Raw genomic sequence first — 11,940 nt, forward strand, 5'->3', positions numbered from 1 at the left:
TATTTTGCTATGAATTTAAAAGTTTAGGATTTATTTTATATATTTCAAGAGTTCAGGGTTCAGAGTGATTTTCAAGTAAGAATTCAAAATCTTATTTGCTCATTAATCCTTATTTTATCTGTAAACATATAGAACATTATTTAATCATTGGATTTGAATTAAAATTGTCAATCATATATATTGACTAGATATTAAATTTATCAATCATATATTTATTTACATATTTAATTTTTATCTCATTTAGATTAATATATCAAAAATTACTAATACCAAAACTAAATTACATTTAAATTTAAGGATTAATATGTAATTTAAACTCTAAACAATAAGTTTAGGGGCTATTTGAATTTTAAACTTTTAAAAGATATATTTTAAACCCTAAACAATTAAAACTGGAGCAATTTTGCCTCTATCATTAAATTTAAACAAATGTTTGTCAAAATTGGGTCAAATGTGTGATTTTCACCAAATGAGAGTAGAAGAGAGAGAGAAGGAAAGTAAAATTTGATGAAAATTGCATACTATGCCTCAAATTTTAAAAAACTGATAGACGTTTGTTAAAATTTAATGATGGAAGTGAAATTATCCAAACTTTAATTATTTATGTTTCAAAATATATTTTTTAAAAGTTTAAGGTTTAAATCACTCCTAAATCTATAATTCAAGGTTTAAATTATATATTAATCCTAAATTCAAATGCAGATTTTAACATAATTCAAGTATAATTATTCATTGATTCAAAAACATACTAATTTTTGTATAAGAATTTTTGCAAACCAATATCAAGAGTAATCATATATTAATATGATTTTTTTTATCTCAATTAGAGTACTCATGTATTTACAAATAAAATATTATTTTTTATATATTTTAAGTAAATTTAATATTTTTAATTCAAATCCAAATTGAATTTTAATTTATATTATATACTCAAAAAAATCAAATGGATTTTTAATAAGTTAGATGTTTTCTTCAAAATTAGAAAATTAAATATGAGAAGTTATACATCCTTTAAAAACATTTTTTTAATTTATATATTTAAGAATTAAAAATGTTATCTTGCACCAACCTAGAAATCAAAACCATCCTTGATTCCTGAATCATAATTGTAGGAAAGACACTCTGAAGTCAGAATCATAAAAAAATTACCAAAGTTAATCCTTTAATTTTATATATACATTATGATTAAATAAGATAAATTAATTACATAATCTAAAAAAAACGAACAAGTGGAAACTTTTTATTAATGTTGCCAAACATAAAATAATATATATATTTTAATACAGTCTCCATAAAATAGATTTCTTTTTAAAGTTGGCCGTTTGTTTCAACTTACTTTATGAAAAAAAACTATTTTTTAAAAGAAAAACTATTTTATAATTTTTTCTGATGTTTGTTCTTTATTTGTCTAAATTTTATGATGCCTATTTAAAATTTTAAAAATAATCAAAATTAAAAAAATTTCTAATTATTTTAGGTCTTGTTTGTTTAATATTTTTCTTGAAAAAAGCTTTTTATTAAATCAATTATGTGAGATGTCCTTGTGTTTGTTTAACTTTTAAATAATATATTTAAAATTCAAAACCTGATATTTCATTGTGTTAAAATTGAATTTAAATTTTTTTATTTATAATCGATATTGCATATGTATTGGGGGGGAATTTGAATTTAAATTATCAATCTAATCTAATCACCAGATTTTAAAATTTAAACTAATCTAACTTAAAATTTGGAACTTAAATTGATCCTTTTTATTTAATTTTATTGTTGAAATTTAAATTAATTTTTTAATTTAAACAAATTGAAATAATCTAATTTCAAACTCAAAACTTATGAGAGTAGATTTAAATACTCACACAGATTCCTTTTTCTAAATATTAAAATAGATAGATATAAATTTACATTTAAATTTCAATATATTTACACACTAGATCATATAAACCTAGATTTTTGGCATATGTTTTAAGGTGGACAGAAACTTTAAATAGATATATATTGATTTTAATTCAAATATGATCATATTTGAATTTTAAATAGGTAAAAAATAATTTTTATATATGTATAAAAAATAAAAATTTATCTCGCACCTAACTCCAAATATGAATAATTTATTTTATATATAAAAAAATAATAAACCATCCTGAAACTGACCCCAAACCTAACTTTAGAGCACAAAATCACATGAAAGGCATATCGAACCACATAATTGCAGCAAATCTAAAAATAAACACATAACATTCTTTTATAACCTTTAACCCTACTTTTATATATATAATGATTATATTATATATTATAGTTATTGTAATTTTTTTAACGTAAAGCAAATTTTATTAAACAATAAGAAAAACGATTACAAGATGCCATAAAAGCCTAAGAAATTACAGGTCATATTTCCCAGGCCACTAATTAAAAAAAAATGATTAATGAGCAAATAGGATCTTAAATTTTTGGTTGAAAATCGCCCTGAATTTTAAACTCTTAAAATATATAAAATAAACTATAAATTTTTAAATTCATAGCAAATTAAACCCTGACAGTTAACTTTTTTAACACCATTACTATTCATGCAGGTACTATAACAATTAGGGTTAACTTCATAAGAAAATAAATCCTGAACAGTACTTGCGTAAATAATAACAATGTTAATAAGTTAACAGTCAGGGTTTATTTTGCTATGAGTTAAAAAATTTAAAGTTTATTTTACATATTTTAAAAATTTAAAGTCCAAGGTAATTTTTGAGTAATAATTGCTCATTAACCCAAAAAAAAAGACCAAAAAAAGGAAACACAACAAGCCCTAATGAAACAAACAACATGGAAATTGCTAATTGGAAAGGAAAAAAAAAGACAAAAAAAGAAAAACACAACAAGCCCTGATGAAACAAAAAACAAGATGGAAGCGGAAAAACCAAAAAACAAATAAATTTTAAATATAAGTATAATAATTGTGATTATGTTGGCAACAGAAAGTTATTGTAATAATGAATAAGTGTTATCTAAAAAATAAATAAATTTTAATAAAATATATTAATTACATTTTAAGTGGTATATTATTTTCTTATAAACTAAAATTTAGGTGGGTTAAGTCTCAAAAATTCATTATGATTTGGACACATCTTTGAATTCAAAAAGTATTTGTAGAGGTAGGTATATATCACATTCACTAGGTTTTCATATCTGTAATGAAATTTAAATCTATAACTTTATAAATTATAAATCAAATTTTTACTAACTAAATCAACCTTTGTTAGCAAAATATTTATTAACTATTCACATGGTCTGTTAATTTGACTTTTGTGGTCTTTTATTACACTCTCTAAGTCTCTATATAAAAATCTATATAAACATGAAAATATATTAATTTAACTTAGATTGGTTAGATCACAATTTAACTTAAGATCAACCATTAAACTTTAAACTAACACCTATATCTGTATTGGTTCAGTTTTTAAAAACCTTCCTAAATAACCACTGCTATGGTGAAAATTATTGTTTTTTTTTTTCACCTAGGCAAATAAGCCTTTAAATGATACTCATTTTATTAAAAAATATAAAGCATTTTTAATCAAATCTCACCTCTTAATAAAATAGTTACTTGTCTTCAAACTAACCCTATCTTTTCATATTTATCCCTATTTAATAATGTGTTCTACTTTAAAATAAATATCAAATAATTTATTTAATATTTTTGAAAAAAATAATAATTACATTTTAAAAAATTAAAAATACTTTATATTTTTAAATATTTAATTTTTTAAAAATAGTTTATATTTTTAAACAGAGGGATCATATTGCTTGCTCGTTTAGTGCTTTTTGGTAAAGTACCAGGCGTAGATTAGCATTGGATATTGGGTTCTTTTTATAGTCTCAACTTAATATGGTTGAATTTCAGCAAGGTAATTATTGTTTTTTTTTTTTTTTGGGGGTTCAGGTCTAAGAAATCTTTTCAGATGTTATTCTTGATTCTTGAGCTTTTGGAATTCAAAAATAATCAAATTCTCCCATATTTTTTATTAATCCCTCTCTAATCGTGGTTTAGACATTCAATTATTGAATTATTTTGTGTTTGAAATTTAACGTGCAAGATATGAGGACGCTATAAATATGATAACACTACACATAATTAAAATTAACACAGAAAATGAGATTCCATTAAACTAAAACAAGGCTGGGGTACAACCAAAAGAAAAGAACTAAAATAAAGATAACACGATATAAACAAAATAATTATACGGAATATCGAATATATGCTCTATCATCATCCAAAAGACGCTGCAATGGAATTGGTGGCTTAAGAGTCCAGCAAAACTCCTGATTTGAAGCTTTCGTAATTCAACCAGCAACCAACTTTTCTTGTTTGGTCCTAAACTTGAAATAGATATGAATTAAAAAGGGACAATAAAGGACAAATAACAGGGGCAGTGTCAAGGGTCCAAAGCATTCAAGCACCCACTTATTCTCATCATTTCTTTTTGTTTTGATAACATAATTGGTCCTGGTGCTCAACTCGCCTACAATTTTTTTTATTATTAGAAGGAAAAAAAGACAAAGAACTACGTAGATCAAATTCAAACCGCAGGAAAAAGCTCATCAAGTCTGCATGGTAGAGCGTAGAATTCATTATTCCTAACGTCGGCATTATATAAGCTGAACTTCTCCCACCACTGCAAGCCACTGTCTTTCCGGGCAGCATCATTTTCCCGGGAAAGCGTGATATCCAGAATGAAACCAACCATGGCAGCCACAGTTGAATGGGACATGAAGATCACCATCATTATATCATTCAACTGCACACATAGTCTTTCACATCAACAATCTCTCACAAAGCAAACTTGGTTAAATGAAATTTTCTACACAAGCACTCATGATTTCTCACCCATCTAGAACCCGCATGTTCATGCTTTACATGATAATATTCTCGGAAGTATTGCGGTATGGACATTCCCAGGAAGAATGACAATCCCAAAATGAATTTGGTTCGGAAACTGTTCAGATTACAGAACTGGAGAAAACCAAGACCAGCAGAAGCTGCATGTGCCACAGTTATGATAAGCTTCATATTAAGTTCTACTTGAATTGTAGACATGATATGAGCAGAACAGATTGTTACTTACAGACATAGCCAAAGAATACACAGTAAAATGCAGCCATGATTGGCAGAGGTATAGAAGCAAAAACTGCTCCAAATTTACCTAGTTCAGCAAAAATATACCACGTGTAAGATATCCTTAATTACAGAGAACAATATTTCACTTTAGAAGCTTTACATTGTTCAGTCATCTGAAAAAGAAACTGTCGAGTGAGATGGAAAAAATTGCTTAAAATAGACTAGACTTCGATCCAGTTCTTGTTAAGAAACACTGTAAGGGTGAATCAAGAAGGGCTCATATTTGATGAAACAATGCAATAAAACTGAGTATGGGAATGGTACAGAAGAACGGAACAACAGAGACTAGCGAGCATACCAAATACAGAGAAGAAAATCATGAAGCCAGCAGATATTTGAATGACTCTTCGACTCCCCACCCTAGTCAGAGCTACTAAACCAGCATTTTCCCTGAAACAAAAGGAAACATCATGACAACGGTATGCTTGCTAGTTAATGCTAACAATATCTCACTTGGTGACAAGCAACATCAGAAACAACAATTTGAACAATAGGTATTGCATATTTAATTCTTCATGCAGGCACCTCAACACGAAAGTTACAGAAAGCAACTTTGGTCAAAATCATGAGTTCCTCATTAGAAACTTACACCGATGCTGTACTCCCAGTTACAGAACCAAACATCCCATTGAGCAAAACGCTCACTCCCTATGATAAAAATAACAGACACATGATTCATAATGAGTTCAATGCTACATTAGAAGTTCAGGAAAAATTGAAAAAAATATATGTGTGTATATATATATATATATATATAACTACAACCATCCATCCTGCTCCACGACCAATAACCGAAGGTGGCACAGGGGTGGCACTTCCATATCTTGCTGCAGCATAGAAGGAACCAGTTGACTGCCCAACAAAGCAAATTAAAATCTGAAGCAAACTTAAGGTGAAGATCTAATCTGGTGATTGATAGATATGCAACTCTGATTGAAGAGATCTAGTTACCTCAAAAAGAGAAACAAATGAAGCAGCCATCATAGCAAAAGCTTCTCCAGCATTGAAAGTAGGGCTTCCCCATTGGAAGGGGTAAGGAATATATATCCTTTGTCAGAATACACATACATTTATTATCATATCATCCAGACTTGCAAATCATTGACCAGAAATTGGGAAGTCATAAATAAGTGAACATTGGACCCCAAAATAATAATAATAATAATAATAATAATTTAAGTGAACATAATATTACCATGGAGCTGCAGTAATAATTCCAGCACGATCAGTGCGGCAACTAATCTGCCTAACTTCAGGCTTGTGGTTATATGCAGTGCTCGAAGTTAGAAGCTGTGCATATAACCATACACTTGCAGCCGCAAACAACACCGCAAATCTATCAAATATAGGTCTCTCAATAGCCAAGTAACGATTAAGATACTGCAGAAAAACAGATGTATCATGTCATTTCTCACTTTTCTCTTTCTCAAATAAATTCACTTTTCATTTTGCTACTACTTTCTGTGAACCTCAGGCCTCAGGGACAACACAAGTGCAGTTATTTAGTAATAGCCACCAAATGCATGGATATAATATTTTTTTTTCTTTGAAATTTTTATATCTGCCCACTTTAAAAATTTATTCGTCCCCCTCAAAATTTTTCATCTGCTCTCATTAATGTTTCAAACATATACTTTTAAAAAATATTTACTTCTAATATTGATTAGAAAAGTAAGCTTTATGAAGTAGATAAAATATATTAAAATATTTCTAGCACATTTTTATTTACACCCTCCAAACTCAACTTAATGTAAAAATAAAGTTTCATAAAAAAATAAAAAATCAATTTCATGCAATCAATGTCACTACAAATATTAAGAAACAGATTACAATAAATTTTACTATTTTATTACAAAAATTTATGCAAATTGAATTCTATTCAATTAAGAACTAATGACGATGAGCGTAATGCCTAACAATATTTTATCATTCACACACACATATATAGATATATATTATCAATTGTCAATATAATTATATTTATATTTATTTTATAATTTTTTTAATATTTTATTTAAATTTGTCTCTAATTTTAAAATTTTACTAAACTTTTTTTATATTAAAATTAATTTAATAAAAATTTAAAAATCATAGTTGTATCATGATTGTTTCTGGAGCAAAATAAACCACTTGCCTGTGAGATAAAAACCATGACAATCAGCGCTGGAAGCCCAATTTCAACGCATTTTGCCAACTACAGAAGAGAAGAGGAAATAAGCATAAATCTATTCTCAAATCTAAAATAAATGATATAAAAAGAAAATCGCAAAAGATTTGAAAGTATATAACAAAAGAAGAGGCTATAGCACAAATAAGATGTGAAATAAGTCAATAACTATGTATCAACATTTACCATTGGAAAACCAAGAATGCATAGACCGAGTCCTGTGAATGTTACATAGGGAACAACAGAAAGTGGGCTCAAGAACCTGAAGCAGTAGAGAGATAATATAAATGAGGCACCAAACCCAAATAAGGATTAATAGAATGTATTCAATGAAAGCTACAATACTTTACCGGACAGCGTTTCTCCAAAAGTCCATGAATCCCACGATCATCTGGAAGCACGCACTTATTATCAAGGCACCTTGTATTCCTCGAATTGTTTGAGTGAACCTCTGAAAAAGTCGCCATATTGGTCAAGTATGCTAATTGATAACAGAAAAAGAAAAGTAGCAAATTTTCTGACTCAAACTGACCTCATATGGATCTGAATATGAACTATATCTGCCGTTCTGAATAATTGAAACTGTGGGTATCAAGTAAGTGTATGAACCAACAACTACAGTTGGAAGTCGGGTTCCAAACAAAGATTGAAGAATTGTGCTTAGTCCAGAAACAAATAATAGGCTCTGTATCACCCTCGCCTTCTCTGCCTAATAGAATGAATATTTTGAGTCAAGGGGTAAGGACACATTTGAAAAAGGGAGAAAAGGGGGGGGGGGGAGAGCAAGTGCTTACATGGCCTCCACCCATTTGAGGAACAAGTATGGTTGGAATTAAGACGGTCATGCCAAGGGTCAGAAAGTAATGCTGGAATCCCAATACTACAGCCTCAGCTGCATAGAGATGAATTGTTCAAATTCAGAAAAGTACATAATTATACAATACACATGATGAAGAATCTTGTACAATTCATTTTTCTAGTGTGAAAGTTGGTGTTAATGATCCAATAAAAAACGATTTACGGACGCCATGGAGGAGGACTGTTAATGCAATATTGAACTCCAGGCAATTGCTCCTTCACTGGGTGTGGCTGTAACTCCTCTGGCTTTTTGTTGCAAATTTGGGCCATCTATTGTAGAAAGAGTGAAGGATATCAGTTCAAGATCCCAACCTTCACCAAATGAAATTGACTATTCACATCTCTATTTAAAAGAATACTCATTAGTTACTACCATTGAAATTTATGATTAAACGGTCAAATTATTTAATGATATTCTAGCAGTTTCAAAAATTGAAATTTTCGGCTATTATTGGCATTAACATCTTATAACAACTTTACGATCAGTGTTTAAAAAACATCAAAAAATCATTGACAATATCTATCATTATCACTGTCGTTAGATTATTTTGAAAGTAATCAAATACTCATTTTCCGCCCAAAAAAAAAAAAAACAAGCTACAAACCTTATCAACATATCCCACCCTCAGACGTCGTCAGGAACATGCATAAATTACTAGACTGATAGTGCACCGCCATGGCCGCAGCGGTGAAACCCACTGCCTTATCCAACACTATTAAAGGTCATCGAACTATTCCAGCACAATGAGGACAAATTTCGGTACACTATAGCCACCGAACTATTTCCAGCATGCTTCCTGTTATAAGAAGCCAAATATCAAACGAGGGAATCCATCTTTCCTGTCATGAGAAGCTATAAATCAAATAGAAATTTTCCAGTGAACTCCCTCCAATAAGAAGCCAAAAATAGAAGAAGTCAATCCGAAAATCAGAGTCATTACAATCAAAATCATTATAATCAAAGCACCCATTCTAATACACCCTGGCTCGAGACCTTGAAGGGAATAGAAGGACCTACTATGGCCGAACAGCGCAGGGAAGGAGAAGAAGCTCGTCCATTTCAGTTTTCTCTTCCTTAGATTTCGGCATTCCTCTTCGGTTTCGGTCCTTCGACTTCCCTCCGTGTGTTTCCCTTGATCCTCCATGACAGAAGCATCCTCTTTCCCCTCTTCGCGCTCTTTTCCTCCCAAATGCGATGATTCTTATATTTTTAATTTTTAATAAAAAAATATTCATTCAATTTAAAAATATAAAGTATTTTTAATTAAATTTTATTTTTAATAAAATAATTATTTATTTTTAAATTAACATTATCTTTTTATATTTATCTCTATTAAACATCTTATAATAAATATAAAATTATTATCAATAAGGACACTTTTGAAAAAAAGGCAATGATTACACTTTAAAAGACTAAAAATACCTTACATTTTTTAACATCAAACTCTTCAAAAAATGCTTTATATTTTTGAATGGAGAGAGTACCTTTTTATTCTTTCAAACCAAGTAATTTTAAATAATTATTTTTACATCAATTATTATTATTTAAAAAATTAAATTCAATATATTAATTTTTGAAAATGTTTGGTTAATACTCCCTTCGTTAAAAAATATAAGGCATTTTTAATTGAATATCACCCTCTAATAAAGTGATTATCTACTTTTCAACTAACCTTATCTTTTTATATTTACCTCTATTAAACACTTTATAATAAATATAAAGTCACTATCAATAGGGACACTTTTGAAAAAAAAAAGGCAATGATTATACTTCGAAAAGTTAAAAATGTCTTACATTTTTAAACGGATGGACTATTTAAAAATTTAGTGTAGGAATTTTTTTTTGTTAATGAAACTAGCAATATTAGGTAAGGATTTTAAAAAAATACTTTATGAATCTAAGGGATCAAAAAGAAATATTTTTCCAAGTTCAAATATTAAAAATATATTTTAACCAAAAATAAAAAATGAAAACAAATATATTTACAAATATTGTTAATAAAAATATGAATTTAAAAAGTGAATGAAAATAAGAAGTAAAAAGTATATCAATATTTTATAATTTTAAAACTAAAAATAAAATAATTATAAACTAAATATCTATAATATTATATTTATTATTTTTTTGATAAACTATTATATTTATTCAAAACCGAAACTTATAATTATAGTTTTGATTAATACATACATATTCTGATGCAACCTAAAAAGAAAAAAGGAGATTCAAAAAGTAGGAGGGCATCCTTATTTTAGTAAGAGGAAGTTTCTTTTCCTCCTCTCAACATGAATATACTTTAAAAAAATAACATTTAAGATCCTCCAAAAAAAAATGTATTGCAATAAAAAGCTAATCAGTTTGGCATCATTCTTCCCTTTTAAAATCTTTTTGTGTTCTTTCACTTGCTTGTTCTACTTCCTGTTTGATTTTATTCCTCTATTTTTTCTACTTTTCCTTGTTTTTTTTTCTTTCTTTTTTGTTTCCTTCAATTCTTCCTTTACATGTCCAATCTCATTTCCCTAATGACATCATTTCCTTTTCTTCCAAGCTAATTTCTCCTCATTACCTGACTTGTTTATCCATTGTATACATCCGCATTGGTCTTTTTTTCTTTCTTATCTCTTCTTGCCTTGTTTTTTTCCTCTAAATTGCATTAATCACCTAGCTCCTCTAGACTCAACCTCTACTCCTAACTGCAACATTATGAATTTCTAATTTTGGAATTTAATCACTAAATAGAAGAGAATTAGTAATTTAAGGTGTGGTTAGGGTTTTGGATAATGAATGTTGTTTTGACCTATTAGGATGTGGAATAACCAGATTCAAGTCGAAGGATTGCATAGGAAAATGAAGTGTGTAAGTGTGGTGATAAATTTCCTCTTTGCGCCACTCGCCGTAACTAGTACTGAGTGCGTTGTGGTGCTTGGCACAAAAACTTGAATAATAAGCTTGTAGGTTAGCTCATCTAGCCAGAGGAGAAGAGAAAAGAGACACGAGAGAGAGGTGAGGAGGAAGAGGAAGAGGAAGAGGAGAGCTAGGACAAAGAATTGTAGCCACTTGAGGAACATTTCAAACCTGTTACTTTTCGGGTAAGTCTCGTACCACCTTAATCTTTAATTCTATACTAATTTTTCTTAGTTTAAACTATTGCAAAATTGAATCTGAAAGTTTTAAGGGATTGATTTTTTACCCTATAGTAATAGAAAGATTCCTTGAAGTTAAATTAAAACTCTATGATTGGTTTGGGGGTTAGTGATAAAGTTTTGAAGGTATAAGCTCAAATTGATCAAATTTAAAAAGAGAGAATAGGTAAAATTTGGAAATAAGCATGTTAAGGCTGGCAATAAATGATAAGTATGGGTAGAAGGTGGAAATGGACCTAGGAGGGATAGTTAGGAATGCTTAATTTTTGTAATTGGTAATTGGTACTTTTAGCCAACGTGTCAATTGAGTCCAAGTGCCAATTTTATGTAGATTGTTATTGATTAGTGTGAATTGAGCAAAGGTCATATAAGTGGTAAGTATACCACAGGTAAACTTTTTTAAAAAAAGAAGGGTTAAAGTAACTATATAGTTTATTATATTTATTAACTATTATAACTGCATAAAAGTAAATATGATTTTGATAATTTAATCAGAATGTGGATGATTTTGGCATGAAAAGTGTTTTAAATGCTCATTTGATTGTTGATGGCTTTTAAATGAAATTGATATACATACATCTACATACATACATACATACATACATAT

The 11,940-nt window shown here is 28.7% G+C and overlaps 1 protein-coding gene across 1 annotated transcript; it reads right to left on the bottom strand.

Moving 5' to 3' along the window:
- Nucleotides 1-4,429: 4,429 nt before the first annotated feature.
- Nucleotides 4,430-8,462, bottom strand: LOC129305460 (putative nucleobase-ascorbate transporter 10). Its single transcript, XM_054945486.1, has 14 exons — nucleotides 8,360-8,462; nucleotides 8,129-8,226; nucleotides 7,867-8,043; nucleotides 7,685-7,785; nucleotides 7,521-7,596; nucleotides 7,302-7,361; nucleotides 6,363-6,547; nucleotides 6,119-6,215; nucleotides 5,933-6,019; nucleotides 5,757-5,815; nucleotides 5,466-5,557; nucleotides 5,115-5,192; nucleotides 4,877-5,028; nucleotides 4,430-4,787 (listed from the first exon to the last, which is right to left on the bottom strand). Exons 1-14 carry the CDS (start codon nucleotides 8,460-8,462, stop codon nucleotides 4,569-4,571), a joined length of 1,584 nt encoding a protein of 527 aa, XP_054801461.1. The 3' UTR covers nucleotides 4,430-4,568.
- Between the last annotated feature and the right edge of the window lie 3,478 nt (nucleotides 8,463-11,940).

Source organism: Prosopis cineraria, unplaced genomic scaffold (genome assembly GCF_029017545.1).
Source record: "Prosopis cineraria cultivar Desert tree isolate PC_DT_omini unplaced genomic scaffold, ASM2901754v1 PC3, whole genome shotgun sequence".
Classification (NCBI taxonomy): domain Eukaryota; kingdom Viridiplantae; phylum Streptophyta; class Magnoliopsida; order Fabales; family Fabaceae; genus Prosopis; species Prosopis cineraria.